This window comes from Hippopotamus amphibius, chromosome 13, assembly GCF_030028045.1.
Source record: "Hippopotamus amphibius kiboko isolate mHipAmp2 chromosome 13, mHipAmp2.hap2, whole genome shotgun sequence".
Taxonomy (NCBI): domain Eukaryota; kingdom Metazoa; phylum Chordata; class Mammalia; order Artiodactyla; family Hippopotamidae; genus Hippopotamus; species Hippopotamus amphibius.
In genome coordinates this window covers 50,535,774-50,558,448 of record NC_080198.1, presented here as the reverse complement: position 1 = coordinate 50,558,448, position 22,675 = coordinate 50,535,774, and the positions used below count along the sequence as shown (strand labels likewise).

Below are 22,675 nucleotides of genomic sequence, written 5' to 3'. Positions count from 1 at the left end.
ATGGAAACTCCTTTGCTTTGGTGCACGGTTTCTCAACCTGGGCATTACTGACACTTGGGGCTGGATACTTGTTTTGTGTGTGTGGCAGGGTGGGTGGGGTGGGCTGGGGCAGTCCTACATATGTAAGATGCTTAGCAGCACCTCTGGCCTGTACCCACTAGATGTCAGCAGCACCCCCCCACCGACAACCCAAAATGCCTTCAGACATTGCCAAATGTCTTCCAGTGGGCAAAATCACCCTTAGCTGAGAACCATGGCTTTAGGAGGATGGAGAAGAAAAAGTACATTTCTTGCTTGGTTGAAGTAATTCAGCTCTAAGTCTCTACTCTGACCTTAACTGTGATAAAAATTAATGTTGTAAAATTGGCTTTAGGCTAAAACCAGCAAGCAATCTGTTTTTGCACTCACTTCCAATAAAGTAACAGATTCACACTTCCTTAAGGAAATACTGGGAGATGGGGGCTGCACGCAGGGCTGGCTGGTCAGGATGGTTTGCAAGGAGCAGCACCTTTTACCCTGAGCTACAGGCCGGCCCCTCCTGTACCAATCACATCTGTGAAAGCACATTAATGCATTTCTCCCATTAGCAGATTCACAGCTACATATTTACAGCAGACAGATTTTAGAGGTGTCAGATGCAGAGCAGGTGTTCAAATATTTAGTAGGTAAATAAGCATAATGAGAACCAGATTCATAGAGACCAATCTGTAAAAAAATTGTAACCGAAAAACCAACTCACTTCTGCAGTTTTCAGAGTATGTAAAATTGAGGTGTTTGGGATGTTGATTCTAAGCATGCTATTCTTCAGCTGAGGTCTTCAGTGAACTCCTTAGTTCCGTTAGATAGTATCTCAGAGTATCCAGTATTCAATCTGGGGTCATTCACCACTGGCATCCCATGTTCCAGCTAAACCAAGCTGGGTAATGATGGCCATTTGGGGAGAAACAAATTATACATTCAGTCTGGAAAGCAAATTGAATATTATAACTTTGTAAGAAAAGGAAAACTTTTGAACTAAAACCACTGAAAGAAAAGCTATATCCAAGCTTTCTTGAATGTGAGAATGCACAGTGTTGTTGTTGTTGTTGTTGTTGTTTTAAAGATACTTTATGGGGAATTTTAAGAGAATGTGTGAAATTTCTTTTACATTTTCCAAAATAAATCATGGTTTAAAAAGTTCCAGTGACATGCCCTAATGCTTCTTACTTCATATAGCACTGCCTTGCTCTTTGGCTTCCCTCCGCTCTCCCTGCCCTGTAACCCAATGAGTTTCAGACCCATTCAGCTTCTAGACTAAGTTTAAGCACCATCTCTTCTTCTAGAAAGGCTTCTGTGATTACACCTTATGTGTGCCCCCACCCCATTCCCTAGCTCCCATCAACACCCTCTACTATAGCACTAACCACAGAATATCATGGTTATTTGCTCTACTCTGTCTCCTTGAAGGCAACTACTCACATATCTTTTGCATGGCTGAATGTAGCTAAACTTGAAATACTGAAATTCTGATACATACATACATACATTTCTTGTATTTTCCTGTTCTATTTTAGATTACTATTATAAGAATAATTTAAACCCAGCTATTTAAGTAACTAGTATATCTTTAAATAAGCAATGTCTTTCTATATTTAGCTATTTCATAGTAAAGGCATCTACAAAATTGCCAAGTATGAAATGAGATGTGCCAAAGATGTAGCTATTTGTTATAAGAACATCCAGTGAATAGAGTGAAGAAAAAAAAAAAAAAGAATATCCAGTGAAGATCAACAACCCAGGATTATGCTGCCTACACACCAAGGAATACTTGCTGCCCCTAGAAGTCATCCTATTAAAAAAAAAAAAGGAAGGAATATATTCAAAATGTATTGTTAAATACATGCACAGAACAGAAGCATTCAAAATCTTAGCTAATTCTTGGGGATTCCCTGGTTGCACAGTGGTTAAGAATTCACCTGCCAATGCAGGGGACATGGGTTCAACCCCTGGTCCAGGAAGATCCAATATGCCGCAGGGCAGCTAAGCCGGTGTGCCACAACTACTGAGCCTGCATTCTAGAGCCCACGAGCCACAACTACTGAGCCCATGTGCCACAACTACTGAGCCCATATGCCACAACTACTGAAGCCCATGTGCCTAGAGCCTGTGCTCTGTAGCTAGAGAAGCCACCACAATGAGAAGCCCCCACTTGCCACAACTAGAGAAAGCCTGCACACAGCAACAAAGAGCTAAGCAGACAAAATAAATATAAAAATAAATGAAAAATTTTAAAAAACCTTAGCTAATTCTAATCTTGTCATTCTCTGGTTAACAAAACTTAATGTTCCCTTACAGTTTGCAGCATTAAATCAAATTGATTATCTCAGCACTCCACAAAATAACAACACAGATCATCTCCAGTGGTGCTATGAGAAGTAATTTTTTTTCCTTCAATTTTTCATTATTTTCCAAATATTTCACAATAGAGATGGATAACTTTTTAACTGGCAGGTTTTTTTTTTTAAAGCTTAATTCTAGAACTTTCATTTACACGGCTATAAAACTATACTGATTCACTGCAATAAAATGAACTAAAACAATACAGGAAGCAAAGATGTCAAAGGTTACGTTAAAAAAAAAATCCCTCACGTATTATGGAGTAATACTACTAATCCTCATTTCTATTTACTGTAAATGTTATTCTAAATTAACAATAATAAGAAACTTGAATTTACAAATAGATCTGGCCTGAAGATTTTAGTTTTATACTGTAAGACGTAACTTGGCGGAAAGTCGTTTTCACCTTTGGTTTATAATAAAATATGAAGGAATATAGCAAATTTACTCCAAATATGAAACCACAGGTTCAAACCACATCTTACTTGAAAATGTCAGAAGTTTATTATAGATTTTGAAAACCCACAAGAAACAAACATATTTTCAAACCTGGAATTATATGCTTTTTAAACTGGGTCTTAGCAGCGTGGGTAAGTGAATGACACTGATGGTTAGCTTAGGGGAGACAAGCAGAAAGAAAAAAATTTAACCAGCAGCTTTTTATCACCATTCTTTAATAGCTAACATCTTAGTATGTTTCTGGAATGAACAAATTAAAGGTATTGTATATAGCAACCTGAATAGTCAACATAACTTTCTTATAGTCTTATCAACTGAAATAATAATAGAATTTTAAACATGACTTAGCTTTCACTTCGTCACATTAAACCATACTCTTCCAGTTCATTCATTTCTTGAGTGCCTGCCTTTAGATGCCAGGTGTTTGATCTAAGTTTTCAAGTAGAGTTATTATTCAGCTTAAGCCACTCTATCTAGTTGTCAACAGCAGGTAGAGCAGGACCTTAAAGAAGAGGTCAAAATTAAATCAATATTTAGATCCAAAATGATTATAAAACATACCAAAGGTCATGGAACATAAAACATTACTGAGATGAGTTCAACGTTTAAAATACCTTTTCTTTTTAAGTATAAGCTATAATATATACATGCATATAGAGCTATATATGTTGAATTGTTGTTGCTACTCCTGACAGAGCTTTTCTCCTTGGATGCACTTAAAAATTCATGAGAATACCACTGATACAGGACTTTCTAAAAAAATTTTAAAAACCTAGTTATGAGATAAGTGACTTGTCACACAGTGAGACAGAAAAACAACTGATATACACTGTTAATTTTTTCAAGTAATGTTATGTACAGTTTTATTGCCAGTATATGCACAACAGTAAGCATAGAACTATAAATACACGATGTAATTAACAGTAGAAAACAAAATTGTTACAGGTAAAGGGGGGGATATAGAGAAACTATTTTCCTGCTGCTAGAACAAAAACAAAGGAAGGTAAAAGCCTAGGACAAATCACCCATTCAGTACTCTTGTCTTAAATTCTTTACATACATTTCTACATTTTTTCAATTAAACAAAGTACAGATAACTCTGTAACAATAGCAAATTGCTTCCCTAATAGCTGTTTGCCTTTCCAGTCAAATTCACTTTATGTTAGGATTAAAAAAAAAAAGTCAAGATGAGAAATCATTACTATCCTGGTTCCAAATTATCTAATTTGCCTTTCACCAAAACCGGTAATTTTTGGAAGTTGGCTGCACACAAAAATAAGAGGTGTAGCAAAAGGTGATTAAAAAATTTGTTAAAAGTAACAGAAAATCACCCTTTTAGTAGTTTTCCAAAAGACACTATAGGCAGCAGCTCAGTTAAAAGTATTAGCCCTGAAGAGGTAGAGAATTTGAGCCCAGTATACAAAGATAATAGCCTTGGCACCACCTTCTCTCTCATCAGGATCAATGTTTTCAAGTAAGACAATTTCATGGTAAAAGGAAACCAGGTTCCACCACTTAAAGAAAAGGTGCTGGTCAACTCCCATGTCTCAATAATTAGTTTGTTTATTAAATGAGAAACAGAAGACAGTCAAGGACACACATGCACTTGATTTTTTTTGTCTGTTTCCATTACTGTTTATTGATAAGTGAATTTGATATTAATAAATAAAAAAGCATCATTCACAACAAAGATAAACAAACCAAAAAACCCTACAACGAAAACTTCCATTTTGATAAGTAACAAGAAAAACACAGGCTGATGATTTGGTGCAGCTTTCTTAAGGGATCATAGAGGGGACATGGTTTTAAATAAAGATGGCAAGATCAAGAACCAACAAACGATATCAGCTTTACAGAACTGGCTGATTCTGTAACGTTTCTTTGAGGTTTTAGTTTTAAACTACAGATCACCGCAAAGAAGTTGCAAATAATGACGTGTATCACCATCACACCAACAGACTCCAGCTTAGTTCAAATTAGTCCTGCTTTATTTCACATCATTTCAATATTTCTAGCATAGGACATGATACGGAACAAAACTTAAAGTAGCAATAAAAATATTATTCTGCATTTGAATAAAGGCCAAAAAATGTTTTAGACTGTTAAACTTTTAAAGCTTTAAGCATTCCGGTTTAACCAGCATTTAAAAAAAATTTATACAATCATAACACTGGCAAAGGTTAATGGGAAGACAAAGAAGTACAAACATGTGAAATGATGAATTAGATTAAAAATTACTTTGTATTGATCAACTGATGTTAATACTGCTTGTTCTTGAATTTGGAATAGCTATCATAAAAGTTACATGCAGACTGAGGATAGCCTCTGTTACAGAAAATACAAAACAAAACAAAAAACTAAAACTGGGAAACAATGGTAACTTCCAAAAGATGTATTTGAAAATTTCCTTTCACTGATGAGGGTGGTCTGTCTGACTTTTCTGTGAGAGACCTGATTCACTTCCATCAGCTTCACTAACTTTGTCCAGAAACATCAGTAGTGGGATCAGCTCCTCCAGAACCTGTTTGTGCACGTTTGATGTAAAGATTCAGTAGCTTCATCTGCAGATTCAAGCCAAACACATGTCATTTGAGCAAGCTGCTCTAAATTACCGTAAGATGCTCATTAAAAAAAGTTAAATACATACGTGAGCTTAAAAAGATATTTTAGACTGGAGGGTTATTATAATGCCTCAGTTATTATTAACTAAGAATTAAAAAAAAATTTTTTTAAGTCTCAGTTTGTTCATGACTGAGTATTCTAGCATGCCTTTTCAAAAAATGTTATAGTTATATAACACACGAAACTTAGAAGTCACCATTAAGACAATAATGACAAACATTTGAGCAGTATGTGCTATACAATATCCTGCCTTCTATTATCTCTTTTTATCTCCACAACATTTTATAGATGAGGAAATCGAGATACAGGATGTGCCAACCCTGCCTAAGGTCACAGGGGTAGAGAGAAATGGGGCCAGGAGAGGAGATTCAGCACGTGGGTTCCAGCGCCCAAGATATCAGACACCTACGTCACTGCTCTCCTGACAAGAATGTTTTTGATTTCTCTGTGGCATTTTGCAGTCTTTACTGTATCAGATCATATTTTTTTGGTTTGGAATCAAATCACATCCAATTCTGTTTTCTACTTTTTTTTCACTTTATGTCATTCTCAAATATTTTTCCCACCTACCTACTGTCTTCACATGCAACATTACTACTGGCTACCTTGTATCCTGATAAAGTGCTGAATTTTAATTCTTCTATAGACAACTCTGTATTATCAGGACCTAACTTAAACTTATCACAAAACTCAGGATACTTTTTTCTCTGAAAACCACTTTGTTGTTCAAAGTTTGCTTTTTTTTTTAACATTAACTCTCTGACAGAGGGTTTTTAACCTGGTGTCCACAAGATTCAGAGGCTCACTGAACCCTCTAAAATTATGTGTAAAATTTTCTGTATGCATTAATTTTTCTTGGGATGAGATTATACCTAAAGCTCAAAGTGGTCTATAACACACAAAAGGTTAAGAACCACTGCTTTCTTTCTCTTGGCCACGCTGCACAGCATGTGGGGTCTGAGTTCCCCAGCCAGGGATCAAACTCGCGCCGCCTGCAGTGAAGCACTGAGTCTCAACCCCTGGACTGCCAGGGAAGTCCCAAGAGCCACTGCTTTAATCTATCTATAACCTGTATAGGTATTCAATATAAGGTATACGCCTAAGCTCTTCTTCCTTTACGTGTATTTTTTCTTCCCTTTGCTACTTAAAAAATAAATCTGACCACAGTAATGATGACTGTCAGGATCTGGGGAAACTTTTTAAATGAAGGCGAGTGTCTTGCTCACTGGTTCATAAACCTTTTTTTTTTTTTGCATCTTAAGGACTAATTAGAAAATTTATTTTAACATACCAAACCAAAGTTAAACATTTATTGTGATCATAGTAAGAACAGAAAGAGGAGGAGAACAAATACTCAATTATCACAGTTCAAAGGGAAGAATCTTTTAAGTGTTCAATTGTTCCATATGTTGGGACATATAAGTCCATGGTATATAACTACTATTTATTCTTAATTAACAGCCCTTGGGGGTAAGGGTTTGTTGTGGGAGTGGGAAGAGTCACTTGATGATCACAAATAACCAGAAGCTTAGGCATGTTTTTCACAGCAGTCTACCAACCACTCTACCAAACTGCTGACCTCACCTAAGTAACAGATGTGAAAGTAAAAACAGCTAAACTGCAAACGGTACGAGGAATAAGTTGGATGCTCAAAGCCTAATTAAAATCCGAATAACAAATTTACTCTTTAACATACTCAAAGAACTATATTTTGAAGAATGACCCACGGCCACCATCTTCAGAACAGAGCACCACTACTTACTTTGCTGCCAGTGAGCTGACTGAGATGTGGTTTTAGTTCATCACCAATTACCGCATGAACAGCCACCAGGCAGAAGACACAAGCTTTCCGAACACTGCTCTCCGAATTATCATAACCCTGGGAAGAAAAGTCCTTGTTAGCGCTCCTGCAGGATTTGAGGAAAGTACCATTCCACAGAGACAGAAGCGCAACTCAAAGAGGAGGTCTCAAGTGTGCGGAGGAGAGAGAGCTTTACTGATTGGACAAAGTTAATTTCTCACCTTTTCCAGCAGAGACATGCCCTTCTCTCCTCCATGTCCCCTTTGGCACCCCCATTCCACTGTCAGCCTTTCTTATCAGGTTCCTTTCTTATTTACTTAGCCTGGGAAGCTGCAGTTCTCTGACTCTAGGCTGCCCCTCTGCCAGTCCACCCTGCAAAAAGTCTCTGAATTGACCTTCCTAGAGCATTCAGTTTTAGGGGATTCAATAGCTCCTCACTATTGAATAAAACTTAACTCCTTGGCCTGGCAGTCAAGGTACTCCTATAATCCACGCTGAATTAAGCTTAATATCTGGCCCATCCCTACCATTACCATAAGTCAGCCACCCAGCAAACATCTACTCAGTCCCCACTATACGTATAACACACACCTATTATGTATATTCTGTGCTTAGCACCAAAGCATAGATAGAGAAGGAAGAGATTTGGTTCTTATCTTCAAGGACCTTACCACTTAGTAGTATTAGGCTTAGAACAGAGTCACAAAGGTAATACTATAGAAGCACAAAGAAATGAATGATTAACTCTCTTCCAGAGGTATCTTAATAAACATACTATGTAGTATTAGTCAGTCACTAAAATTACATTATAGAATATTATTTATTGGATGGAAACGTTCACAATCTATGATTAAGTTAAGCAAAGCATGTTACAAAACATGATCTCATTTTTGTTCAAGTGTTTATATGTATGGGTTTGTATGCACAGAAAGAACCACATTAAATGATAAGTTACTAGGCTAAGTGGTAGATTTTATGTTCTGTGTATCCTACCACACACACGCAGAGCTCATTATGGAAAGTCTTTGCTCTGAACGCCCACGACAGCAGGAAGGCTTGGTCATGGCACTAGTGCTGCCTGGTAAGTGCCTAAAATAACTGAACCCCAAGTGTATCACACAGCTTATTCCTCCAGGTGCTGCTGCTCACCTGTATCAGGCCTGGCATAATCTCTGGCAAAAGCAGGTTAAGGGTTTCCTTGGAGACTCTCTCTATCACTTTTGTTTGCATTTTGATTGCAGCCAGGTTAATTGGGTAATCTGCGGTCTGGATGATGGGACAAAGCACTTTGATGCACTGCTCTGGACTGATTGAAGTAGCCAACACGGATGCAGCTTCCTCAGCAGACCTCACCACCTAAAATAAAGAGGTCAACATTTAGGGGGAAGTAGGTTTGTAAAACTTATACTGTGTCCTGGATGTGTTCACTTCATGAAATATGCAGTATGACACTATATCTGGGATTTTCTTTAAAACATTAAACAAACAAACAAACATAAAGGGTGAGGGTACAGATAAAACAAATTTGGCAAAATGTTGATAATTATTGAAGCTAGAAGATGGATACGTGGTGCTTTTTTATATCATTCTCCCTTCTTTTGTGTTCTCTTAACATTGGCTCATATAATGATTAAAAGCAACTCTCCCATGACACTGTGGTCTAGTCCTGCAGGGCAGTGGAGGCTCCGTCCACCTGGATCATACTGTGGCTGGAGACCCTGCTCACTGTTATGACCCTCAGCTTCAGGAGGGCCTGTGCCCCTGCTATCACATTATTAGCAAAACAAAATAAAAATCATTTCATTAATATGTTAACAGGTTAACAGGTTATTTCCCCTACTGTTCACAATGATTTTCTTTCCTTCTATACTGGGCTTGGGGAGGGTAAGACACTGGTTCTGCAAGGAAGAGAAGAAACAATTATCTATATTTTTATTGGAATCTGTAATCTCTAAAGATGGTCTTGAAAATACATACAAATTATTGCTTTTGCTGCTACTTCGGTGTGTCTCACTTGTGCTCTCAATTTGTGAGAGGTGTTTAGAAAGGTACAGTGGAAAATACACTGGAAGTCAGACGACCTAGAGCTAATTTCAGCTATAATAGCTTAAGAATGTCAATTTTATCTTTTGTAAAAATTGGTATGCAACAGGCCTTATTTGGGTTAGAAGGTGGATAACTAAAGTACATGTATTACACAGTATTTTTTAAGCCTTCAGCAAGATGCTACAGATGTACCATTACGAAACACCAGGTGGATTTTTTTAAAAATCGGATTAAAAATTCAGGTAGATTTAAAAATTATGGCTCACTCTCCTGTGAGAGTCAGTCATAGTTTCTGAAAAGTGAATTACCCAGAGGATTTTGATTTTTTCATATCCTCACCAATATTTCTTATTGTTGTTGTTCGTTATGTATGTGGAATTTCACTGTGGTTTTAGCTGCATTTCCCTAAGACTAATGAGGTTGAGAATCTTTTCATGTGCTTATTGGCCATATCTTCTCTGAAGAAATGTCAACTCAGATCCTTTGCTCATTTAAAAATTGAGTTATCTTTTTACTGCTGAGTTATAAGAACTTTTTATATATTATGGCTGTTTGTCCCTCAGACATGATTTGCAAAAATTTTCTCCTACGTTGTGGGTTGTCTTTTCACTTTCCTGAGAGTGTCCTTTGAAGCACAAAAGTTTTTAATTATGATAAAGTTCAATTTACTCTTCTTTTCCTTGTTGGTTATTTCTGCTTTTGGCATTGTATCTAAGGAACTACTGCCTAATCCAAAGTAACAAAGATTCACACCTCTACTTTTTTTCTGAGAATTTTACAGTTTCAGCTCTTATACTTAGCTTTAATCTATTTTGTCTCACTGTTGCTGCTGCTGCTGTTGTTGTTTTAAAGATTTATTTATTATTTTATTTATTTATTTTTGGCTGTGTTGGGTCTTGGTTGCTGCATGCAGGCTTTCTCGAGTTGTGGCGAGCGGGGGCTACTCTTTGTTGCGGTGTGCAGGCTTCTCAGTGGGGTGGCTTCTTTTGTTGCAGCGCATGGGCTCTAGAGTGCAGGCTCAGTAGTTGTGGCGCACAGCCTTAGCTGCGCCATGGCATGTGGGATCTTACCGGACCAGGGCTTGAACCTGTGTCCCCTGCATTGGCAGACAGATTCTTAACCACTGCGCCACCAGGGAAGTCCTCACTGCTGTTTTAACTTTCTTTTTTTGACTTGTCTTTTGCTTATGTCTTGGTTCTACCAGAGACACCTAATGCTATTGCTCTGAAGCTTTCTCTTAGAATTGCAGTCCCTTATTTGCAACTTGCTTTTCTAACTACTTCTGAGGTTTTAATAAAAGTCCTTATGATTATCTCATCAACATCACTGGTTGCGGTGGGGATATCCTGACATAATGTGATCATACAGGTTTACAGGACTCTTTCAGGAAAGTTGTCCTCGTTTTATTGAATAAAATTTTAAGACATCTAGCTACTACAGGCAATTTATCACTTTAAAATGATAATGATTCTTATCTTTATTACTCATTTTAAAAAATGAAATACTTATTGGTAAATGGAAAGTGAAGTTATGATTGGTGAACTCAAGTGGAAATCTAAAAGTGAATTAAAGGAGAAAATGAAATCACATAAATTATATCCTAAAGCTCACCTATTTTAGGTAAATAGCCATGATATCAATATAATTCGTTTAATAGAAAAGATTATATGTTTGCCTCTCAATTAGATACTACCCTGAACATTAAGAAAATGCTTGTTAACAGTACTTTTCAAACAACGTTTATATGTTTCATGCAATAACATCAGAAGTACTGAGAACAAAACAATAATTTAACTGTCGGATAACTCACCTCCTTATGAGGATCTTTATGTGCTTCCAGTGTTTTCATGACAGTCAGTTCTGCATAGTTTTTAAATCTTGCTGGTTGATGCCTTAGGATTTCTCGTAAAACCTTTAATGCCAAAGCCCTGATTGTAGGCTAAGAAGAAATATTTTAATGTTTTTAATATTTTGGGTTGTAGATGATCTTTTACATTTTCCATTTCTGTAACTTAAGGGTCTTACTGCATAAAGTATGTGGTATATTACACAATTAAGTTTTTACAGCTCTAGTTGAAAACATACTTCTTAAAGAAACCAAGAACTACTACATTCTGACTATTAAAAAGGAAGTTTTACTTCTGAAAAACTAATTCAAAAATGCAAATATGTTGTCAATTGTTCAAAATCACTGAGCTACTTGGTTGGGAAGAAAAAGTACTTTACAGTGAAAATTTCACGCAGAAAAAAGCAGCAGAAGAGACTCATTTCCCCGATTTCCAAATCTGTGTAGTGCTTGATTAACAGGCAATAACAGGCAATCCAAGAAGGGAAAAACAGGCTATTGATTACATATTCTGCCATTTACCTCTTTATCCCCAAGGGTTTCAAGCAATAAAAGTAATATTGTTTTGAAGTGTTCATCCCAAACACTGAAAGATTCTTCCTGTGTCAGTTTCATGAGTTCATAGAGGGCAATTTTTCTTTCTTCTACACGTTCATTATGGTTAGACAACTCCTTCAACAACTCCGCAACCAGGTCAGAATGGTCTAGGGAAAGATCTGTCATAAGGACACGATGTTAATTCTGTAACTTTATAGGTCAACCTTCACAAGTATGGGGATGACAACGTTATAACATCATGAAACACAGAAAGTTGGTTGTAAAAAAAAACCAAAAACAAAGAAAAATGACTAAGTAATATTTTCCATTTGTCATCCCCAAAACCTCAATGCTAGTTTGAAACCATTTATAATAAAAATTCATGAAAGAGAGAATTGTATAATGAATTCCCATCACCCAGATTTAAAAAATATTAAGATTTTACCATTCTTACATCATCTTCATCCCCCACCCCCAACATTTTTTTCTGAAATATTTCTAGCAAATGCCAAATGCATCATTTTATCCTTACACACTTCAGCATGCATTTCCATGTTGTCATGCCAGGAGGCACACAGTGTCTGGATACTCAATTTTTAGCAATACTAATAAATGATCACTGAATTTAACTGGTGACAACTTGATCCCACCATTGTAAAGTTCCGCATCACTTTTTTTTTTTTAAGCTCTTTATTGGAATAAAATTGCTTTACACTCTTGTACCAGTTTTTGAGGTACACCAAAGTGAATCAGCTGTATTTATACATATATCCCCATATCCCCTCCCTCCCGCGACTCCCTCCCACCCTCCCTATCCTGGCCCTCTAAAGCATCACCCATCATCACTAGCTATCTATTTTACATGTGGTGCTGTATCTATGTCTATGCTACTCTCTCATTTCATCCCAGCTTCCCCTTTGCCTGCCACCCCCCACCCAGCCCCGTGTCCTCAAGTCCATCCTCTACATCTGCATCTTTATTCTTGCCCTGTCACTGGGTTCATCAGTACCATTTTTTTAGATTCCATATATATGAGTTAGCATACGGTATTTGTTTTTCTCTTTCTGGCTTACTTCGCTCTGTTATGACAATCTCTAGGTCTCTCTCTCTCCCCCAACAGTTTTAACAAATGATTTCACCTACTAACGCTGCTAAATCAATTATTTTATTAGGAGTTAAAAATGGGTTGGAATTCTTCTGAGAGAGTGAGTTTATCAACTAGAGCTATTTTGACTACCCTGAAATACAGTCTGATAGAGAAGGCAAGATACCTAATATATTTCCTTTTAAATTTCAGAGTCAAGATTGGGCCCAGTGGTTATTAAGGAGTTATCATTTGTTTTTGCTTTCTTTTTTTTTAGAGTATAATTATGAACTCATGAATTTTATGAATGTTAAAGGACACATTATTTTTCAAAGTAATCAGATAATGCTTTTGAGTCACCTTTGTAGGAAAGACAGTTAAATACAAAAGTTCGCATTAGAACATGAAATACCAGAGTTCTTCCTAAATTCTTTTGATGATAAAATACATGATAAATTCAGGTTTGAGGGACTTGGGCAGGCATTCACTTGAGCTTGTGCCATAGATTCTTTTCCCTTCTAACTTCTTCTCTGGAATAAAATAATCACAGAACATGGTGCCTGAGCCTAGAAGGTACACCTGGGGCCACTCCCTCTCCCAAGTCTCCAGAAAAGACAGCTGTCACTGTGGAGTTGTATTCTCTGTGGCTCCGCCTGGCATGAGCATCCTGGCCTTTTGGAGAGGGTTGCTGACTACAAAAGGAAAGGCTCAAGAGGAAGGAGCACTTTTCCCAAAAATGAACCTTGGGGTTGTAGTTTGCCAGATAGTTCACACCTGGTCCATAAAAGCAGAAGCTACTGTGCCTCATCCTGCCAGCTAGTTAGCCACTGACCTGGAGATACCAATGGCCTGACATTGTATGTCTCAGGAAACCCACAACAAGTAGGGAAGAAAAACTATATTTCACTTAAGGGGATTCAGAAACCTGAGGAAATAATACTTAAAAAAAAACCTATACATATATATACATATGTGTATATATATATATAGCAGCCAAAGTAAGAAATGTCAGTTGTGACATCTGTGCATAAATAATTTAAATATCAAAGCTGCTAAAGCTTGGTCTTAATCACCAGGCTATAGCTACTACTCAGGGTTTCAAGGGCACTCTGCTGCTAGGTCCAGTTTATTCACACACTCCTGTTATGTTGCTATCATGACTAAACCTCAACATAGTCAGTGACTTATGACAGATTAAAATACACCAAAGTGCATAATTGTGGCAATTTTATAGATTCTTCATAACTCAGACAGTTTGGTATGTTGTTATAATTTTGCCTTTGTGATATTTGTGATACACTGTCTCTTAACATAACATGTTGGTAAAAATATGATTCATTGACCTCTTTAGTAATCAAAGAAATACAGAAGTGAAGATATTTTTCTACTTATCAAAATTACAAAAATTAAAAAATAATCTGATATCTAATTTCTCAATCTTCCTAACAACTGAGGAAATGCTCATTAGGATGACCTATTTTATTATATCCATCACAAAGACAAAAAGTAAAAACACTTCAATATTCTGGGTTGGGGAGGAAATCAGTACTACTTAAACTGGCCAAGTGTTTTGAGTTGGTAATTGGTATTAACTCTCAAATCAAGCTTACGTATCCTTTAATTGAGCAATTCTACCCCTAGAAATCTCTTAGAATTACCTGTATACATGCATAAAAGTTTATGCAGAAATATGTTCACTGACAGCAACACTGAGGGGATAAAGGGAAAATCAGAAATTACCTAAGTATGAAATAACATACTTGAAAGTATCAAAGTATGAAAAAACAGTGTTGAGGGGGAGACTTTCAAATTTATCTACATAAAGTTATGTATTACTATACATTACTTAACTCTAGTTAAAAAAAGAATTAATGGATCATGTGACTTGCAGAGGAAAAAATGTAACTCCTTACTACTATTAAAAATGAGTAAAACATTGGCAGTTTTGTACTTTATAGTCAGTTCTTATACATTTTTTTTTAAAAATTGGAGTACAATTGCTTTAAAATGTTGTGTTAGTTTCTGCCGCACAGTGAAGTGAACCAGCCATATGCAGTTCTTATACATCTTATCCAAACCTTGCTGCATACTGTGATCAGAAGGGCAGGTAACACAGCATCTCCAACCTAGGGACAAGTGAGATTCAGGAAGGTCAACCAACCTCCCAGGTGATACAGCTTAGTAAGTGTTAAAGCTTAGACCTAAACCAACTCTAAATCTTAATGGTACCTTTTCCCATATTTGGTCCTTGAATATATCTTATTAAAGAGTTAATGACTTCACACTTAAAAGGCTATTGTGAAGAATGGGTATCCTTTCAAAGGGTTTTGTCATTCTGGTATAAAAATTAATAACTAAATGAAATGTGTCTAGAGACAGACTAAATTTATAAGCTATAACTGGTTTCAGTTGTTTCTGGCAGGTCACTAAGGTTTTCTTGATTTCAAGGATGGTATCAGAATGACTAATCTGTCTCTCATTGTGGGGAAGAAAACTACCGAACCACTAGAAAAGAGCTCCTAGAAGATGGGAGAGAACATTCCCACCCCCAAAGATCCTTACTTTTTTAGGGAGTTACAATAAAAGAGCATGCATATTTCCTTTGCTTCATTGAGTACCACTCCTCCAAAACACAGACAGTAGCGGCAGGACCCAGGACATACCATCAGGAAACTGGTCAGCATCATCATCAAACATGGCTTCCTTGAGGGCAGACTTATTGAAGGGACTGATGCTATCTGAATAGTTATACGGATTATAGTCTCGAGAGCGTGGAGAGGAGTGAGCAGGCAGCGAATGAAGCAATGAAGCTTTATTATCAAGGGCTGTTTGGCTGGAGTCAGTAGCATCACCTCCTGCTCTTGGGTCAGACATCCCAGGACCGCCACACATCTATTAATGGGAAGGGGAAGGCATAGCAAATTAACTCACTTTTAAATATCTCTTCAAAATTCTAAAAAGGTATTTCCCTACTGCTTGAAAGGCTATTTTAAAAGGTAATAATAATCAGTTGAAAAAAAATTAAGTAACGGAAATCAACATGAGTTAAAACTTACATTCAAAAAGTCACAGTTTATAGCAAAGATGTAGAGAAACCACAGCCATAAGGGCAAATAAGAACTGTAAAAGAATGCTGTCTCTGATGATTCCTATAGTTTCCTTGCCAATGGCTTGATCAAACAATATATACAATGTGATTAGCAACAGTTTCTCTATGCCAGTAAAAGATACAAAAGGACTTTCATTAGCAACACAGAACTAAAAGCTCCCAGGTTTCATTAAGGTTGTAAATTATATGACAGTATGTCAACAATGTATAAGAAAACCAAAAAAAAAAAAAAGCCCACTTAAGAGAAGAAAAAAAAAAAAAGGCCTAAAAAGACTGCATAACTTCTGGAAGGATGCCTGATGGCCTTTGGGCACATTAACACAATGTCAATTACCATCATCAGTATCACCACTGCCACCATCTACTGAGCAACTATGTGCCAAGTCGTTAGCTAGGTGCTTCACAAATATTCTTTAAATATTTGCTATGCACCTATTCCATGCCAGGTATCACTCTTGGCACTGGGGATATATTTGTGAACAAATGAGAGAATGCATCTGTCCTCATGAAATTTACATTCTAGTGGAGGGACAGAGACATTAAGAAAACATAATGAATGAGTAACGTATGTGGGTACAGTAGGAGGTAATTAGTGTATGGGAGGCAGTACAGTATTAAAGAGATCATGAGTGCCGAGGTGCAGAGGGAGGAGGCTGCAGATTAAACAGGGTGGTTAGAGTAAGATTCACTGAAAAGTCACTGGAGCAAAGACCTGGGGGAAGTGAGGAAACTGGCCATGGCTATCTGCAGGAAGAATGCTTAAGGCAGAGGGAATAGCCAAGACAAAGGCCCTGAGGCAAAAGCATGCCCAGTAAGATAAAGGAACAGCAAGGAGGCATGTGGCTAAAGCAGAGGAGAGCAGTAGGAGATGAGGCAAGAGAAGTAACAAGGGATAACAAGGGAAAAAAGTCTATCATGTAGACTGTGGCTTATATATATATATTTTAAAATAAATTTATTTTTATTGGCTGCGTTGGGTCTTTGTTGCTGCATGTAGGCTTTCTCTAGTTGCAGCGAGTGGGGGCTACTCTTCGTTGCAGTGTGCAAGCTTCTCATTGCGGTGGCTTCTCTTCTTGCAGAGCACGGGCTCTAGGTGCGTGGGCTTCAGTAATTGTGGCTCACGGGCTCAGCAGTTGTGGCTCGTGGGCTCTAGAGCACAGGCTTACTAGTTGTGGTTGCTCTGCGGCATGCGGGATCTTCCCAGACCAGGGATCGAACCTGTGTCCCCTGCACTGGCAGGAGGATTCTTAACTACTACTGCACCACCAGGAGTTAGAGTCAAAAGATTTCCTGATGGACCAAGTAGGGAGGATGAGAAAAAGAGACGGGACAAGGACAACTGTTCTGTTCAAGGTTTTTGGGTGAGCAACTAGCACTGCTATCAACTGAGATAGAAAAGAACAGTTTAGGAGGAAAGATCAGGAGTTCAAACAAGCAGCTAGATGTATGAATCTGGAAATTAGGAGAGAGGTCTGGGTTGGATGGCGTCATATGATTAATTATATGCCTAATAATTTTTAAAGTATGCAGTAATACCCTATTTTCCTTAGGAAGACATGGAGGCTTAGAAGTGATAACCTGACTAGTGAGTAAATGCCAAACTCACCTCTGCCAGAATCCACTACTTGAGCTCCCGACACTGTACCCTGCTATCAGTGGGGGGAGAAAGTATCAATTAAGCAGTGACTCTTACGAATCTGTCATTGCTACCATAGGCAGCTTCTGGGGCAGGGAACCTTCACTATGAGTGGTAAGCAGGTTTTTGGCATCCAGTTTACTAGGCTCATCTGCCATACATGCATGGGGAGAAAAATAATAGCAGGAAAAAAGTCAGGAAGCAGAGGAGGGGGCCTTTTAGAGATTTGCTGCTGTAATGTTCTACAATTTTCCAAACACTGAGAAACCATAGATTCCACAGGAAATGGTGGGATAGCTTGTTTTGAGAAAAGTCTAAGCGGTCAGAGAAAAGTCTAAGAAGAAACAGAGTTAAAAAAAAGCAACTTTTTGTATGATGGCAGAGGTAACAAACTGAACAGTAATATTCACAAATGTCAGAAAGATGGGTCATAACATTCTTAATTGGAACCACATAAACAGATGAAATGAATCACTATCACTACACTGAACAGGAATAAAAGAAAAGTCTAAACACCTTATTTTGGCCTACAAGAACCATGTGATCTGGCCCATGTTCCCATCTTCCACTCTTTCATAATGCTCCCCCTGCACTGAGTGTGGCTGTCATCCTGGTTCTCAACTGTACAAAGCTTGTGCCCATCTAAATGTCTTTGCACTTGTTATTTCTTTTATGGAACTCTTCTCTCCTAGGTCTTGTATGGCTTTATTTAGGTCTCAGTGCAAATGTCTTCTTCCCTTAGCACTTAATCTAAGATAGATTCAGTTTAGATTCTAACCTCAAACTCCACAGTACTCATCTATCCAAAAATCCACAAGGAACTTGAGAGCAGAGACTCTGCCTTGTAAATCTAAGACCCAGAACAGTGCCTAGCACATGGTAGATACTCAGTAAATACTGAGTAACTGACCCCTGGAAAATTATATTTGAAAATGACAGAAAGCAAAGTTTAAAAATAAAACAAGGGCTTCCTGGGTGGTGCAGTGGTTGGGAATCTGCCTGCCAGTGCAGAGGTCACGGGTTCGATCCCAGCTCCAGGAAGATCCCACATGCCACAGAGCAACTAAGCCCGTGTGCCAAATAAATAAATAAATAAATAAATAAATAAATAAATAAATAAATAAATAAATAAAAAATAAAACAAAATTAAAACCTTTTAATGAAAATGTGTGCAATGTAAGAATATTCAAATACTCACTGAATCACCATCATCTTTTTTAGAATCCCTTTTCAATGGCTCATTCATATCTTCTTGACTACGGAAGCTGAAATTCTGAATTGCTTCAGTGACACCTCTAAGAGAGCTATAAATATCTTCAGAATTCATATTTTCCGTGTCATAATCAAATGCACTATGAAAAAGACAACCATTAATTTTCATTCATGGGTAGTTTTAAAATATAAATACATTTGAGGAGATTACACAGGACATTTATAAAGACAGGATTAGAGGATGTATATGCTCTAAAGCATAATTACCAAAACAAAACCTGACAGATACAAATGGCTAAAGAACGTGTCCCCCTGTTTGCCCATCAAAGGCAGCACAGTGACTCTAGAATGCACAGTCTTTAACAACTGGTTTGTCTTTTCACCTTCAAAAATGTTCTGACTAACCAGGGGCCAGCAAATTATGACCCCTGAAACCTAAGGATTTTTTTACATTTTTAAATAGTTGAGAAAAAAATCAAAACAATAACATTTCATGACGTGAAAATTACATAAAACTCAAATTTCAATGTCCATAAATAAAATTTTGGAACATAGCAATGCTGGATTTATTTAGCTGTTATCTATGGCTATTTTCACACTATAACAGCAGAGCTGAGTAGAGGTGACAAAGACTGTGTGCCTGCAAAGCCTAAAATATTTACCATATGGCCCTTTACAGAGAGTCTGCTAACCCCTGTGGATGATTCACAATAATGGTACTGCTTGAAGAGGAAATAAATGTATTTTACAGAAATTTGTAAGAAGGCGGAGAATTTTTAACAATGAATGTAAGTGTTGCTGATCTGAATTCTATAATCAGATTCTAAAATTCAACTGACTGGAATTTTGCCATCAAAATTGTCATATGTATAACATGGAACAAATAGGCTAGATCATAAGTTTGCAATATGTTCTATAGTATAATGAAGTATCTTATAATTGCAACGATTATGATGAAGCATATGCTATGGTATATGGCTCATAACAAAAATCAAGCTGATAACTACGAATATGACCTACTAGGCAAATTTTTTAATTTTAATTTAATTTTATTTTACTCTTTCTGGCCGTGTGGCTTAGGGGATATCTTAGTTCCCTGACCAGGGATTGAACCTGTGCCCCTAAGCACTGGACCACCAGGGAATTCCCTAGGCGATTTTTTTTTAAAAGGCCAGGAGAAGGGGAAAAAATGTCAGTCCATTAATGAGTTAAGGACTTCATAAGCTGGGTCCCTAAGGTTTCCTGTCACTTACAAAAAACATTTCCATATCTTATACGTTATTATCAACTAAAGGGTTAGTTTTGGAATAAACTTAACATTTTTTAAATTTGCTAAGTTTCTATGTGTCTAAGACCTTTCAGTCGAGTAGAAATCAATTGGAATTATATTAATGTCTTTTTCTAAGAATGGGAATCTGCAGATACAAACCATAATGGAAAATAATGCTTTTATTACCTTGGAGATAAAGTATTCTGTGATGTGTTGGTAGGAGAAGTAAGAGGACTGGACCAGTTGGCTGGAGACCGTGGTGTTGGTCTTGTCAGGGGACTCCCCATGGAACCCTGATGGACGAAGTCAAATAAACATTAACACATGACAGGCGGTTATACCAAGAGGCTCTTAAGGAAGCCATAAAATCAAGATGTTGAACAATATGAAAGAGCCATATTTACAGGTCATTATTTTTAATACTTGTGTACTTTTCTCTAGTTTCTGTGGGAAAAAACCTTCTTCCCATTCAGGAATCTAGTTCTTTAAGTCTTTTTGTTCTTCTTACCCACTTCCTTTTCTCAAATATTACCACAACATCTTTTTCCTCAAAGATTAAATGAGATCCCAAATTAACAATTTTAAATTAGCTTCTTGTTCTGAGACAACTTCCTTCCTCCAACCATTACAAATGCTCAAATTTTGTTCCCTCTTGAGCTTGATTTACAAATAATTTTTACAAAGACACCAAAGGAATAAAATCTGGTCATATTAGTAATTTGCCTATCTCTTAAGCTACAATGAAACATTCCAATCCCTCCTCCTTTTATTTTTTTTAATTTTTAATTTTTAATTTTTAGGCCATATCACACAGCTCATGGGAGCTTAGTTCTCGGGCAAGGGATCAAACCCAGGCCCCTACCGGTGGAAGCGCCGAGTCCTAACCATTGGACCACCAGGGAATTCCCCCTTCTTTTAAAAAGATAATTGACTTTGGCCCCAAGAAATTGTTATCAGACTGTTTTCCCCTTAGACTTTACCTTAAGCCTGCCATAAGTGCATCTATTTTCTCCTTTATCCATTATCAAAGGTATCACTCTTTGTCTTTTTAAAACTTAAGTACAATTCTTCAGGCATATTATGTAAATGGTTCGATACCATTTAGATATGACACTAATGTTTCATTTACTCAGATCCTACTTCTCCAAAACAAAATCCTGCATTACCCAAGCACCTATGGACTGACAAGCCTGTAATTATTAAATGTGAACACATGCTTTAAAGCACTATCCTCCTTGGGCCTTATTTGTTATTCCTGGAATAAGTCATCCTTTCCAGTCCTCAAATAACAATTAGTTCCATCTAAGCAGCGTGTCCTAATTCTCACGGCTTGCAAAGCTGATGCCCTCATCTAAGTTCTGCTACATTCCACTTTCCTTGTTCATACCCTGGCCATGGCTCACCCCACCCTAATGTACACCAAATTATAACAGAAACATGATGGGCCTAAGGCCTTTATTCTTTCTAGGAAAATATTTAATTCTGCCCAATGCAGATGCAAAAACTGTATATCAGGATCAAAGTTTACTTCATGTAAAAAAAAAAAAGCAATTATTGTTAACCAATCTTCACATTACACAATGGTCACGAAAATAAATGAAAAAGACCTGGGTTCCATTGCCAGTGTTTCGAAGGTGATTATGAAGAAGCTTGGTAGCACCATCCTGAAAAGTTTTTGGTAAAGCTCCTAATAACATTGTAAACTCTGGGGTATTGAGTTCAAATAAGGAAATCAGGACTGACTGTGCTGCCTAGAAAACAAAGACATACAAGAAGCTGATGAATATATTTTAGTTATTCAAAGGAGACCATTTTCTTCACTCAACATTTCTGTTCAATAGCACAAGGCCATCTTTCCCAAGGCCTTCTTATATGCTTTCAAATTTCTTTGCTGGAAGAATAAAAACAAAAAATATTTGACTTACCATTTTTTTTTGAAAGTAAGAAGGGAATATGAAAAGTATGACCACAAATATGACCTAACAATCAATGGCAAAAGTCAATCAGATAGTTTCTAGGTTACTCTATCAATATATGCTACTACTTCAGTTTTCCTAATGATTACAAGAGGATGGAAAGGATGGAAATAAGGAACTACATCCCTAAGCTATACAAAGCCCATCAAGAGCAACTCAGCACTTTAATTTTCATTTTCTCAATATACGATTCTTAAATTAACTAGCTGTATCTAGTCCTCTCAAAGCAGCTAATCTTAACAAATCTACAACTAGAAGCTAAAATTGGTCTAATGTTTTTGTGAAAATGGGAACAACAGAAAGTTACTCAGATCAGTTAAGAAAACAAATTTCCTTTATTCTTCTAAAGTAATCAACTGAGTTACTAAAAACCACACTGTGAAATTCAAATTACATAGAAACTTAATTGAGAGGAGAAAGAAACCCAAATAGTTCATGATCATGACTTGTATCCAAACGTGCACATCTTTTTCTGGACCCTTTCTGACCCTACTCTACGAAAACCTAAGTGTTACATGTTTATGACATCTAATACCCAACAGGAGGGGAATGGTGAAGTTAAGTTACATTGGCGCAATGGCAGACTACACAACACAGCCCTGAAAGATGATGTAGCTCTATACACGAGGAGATTGGGAAAGGACTATTACAAACTGCTAAAGGAAAAAATTATAAAACAGCTATAACATGAGCCATTTTTT

General features: G+C 37.1%; 1 protein-coding gene across 14 annotated transcripts in view; it reads right to left on the bottom strand.

Annotated features, from left to right (window-relative positions):
- Window positions 1-2,702: 2,702 nt before the first annotated feature.
- The window catches only part of CLASP2 (cytoplasmic linker associated protein 2), a 155,602-nt gene continuing 135,629 nt past the window's right edge, over window positions 2,703-22,675 (bottom strand). For 3 of the 14 annotated variants that reach the window (XM_057704445.1, XM_057704447.1, XM_057704452.1), the window contains 10 exons: window positions 21,606-21,749; window positions 20,185-20,291; window positions 18,715-18,868; window positions 15,435-15,663; window positions 14,850-14,897; window positions 11,673-11,866; window positions 11,115-11,243; window positions 8,408-8,614; window positions 7,220-7,336; window positions 2,705-5,396 (listed from right to left, as the gene is read on the bottom strand). In XM_057704445.1, coding sequence (XP_057560428.1) covers window positions 5,310-5,396; window positions 7,220-7,336; window positions 8,408-8,614; window positions 11,115-11,243; window positions 11,673-11,866; window positions 14,850-14,897; window positions 15,435-15,663; window positions 18,715-18,868; window positions 20,185-20,291; window positions 21,606-21,749 — 1,416 coding nt within the window. In that variant the 3' untranslated portion in view covers window positions 2,705-5,309. Of the gene's footprint in view, window positions 5,397-7,219; window positions 7,337-8,407; window positions 8,615-11,114; window positions 11,244-11,672; window positions 11,867-13,034; window positions 14,481-14,849; window positions 14,898-15,434; window positions 15,664-18,714; window positions 18,869-20,184; window positions 20,292-21,605; window positions 21,750-22,675 lie in introns of those variants that run through there. The other 11 variants (XM_057704456.1, XM_057704448.1, XM_057704449.1 and 8 more) reach the window with 8 other exon arrangements.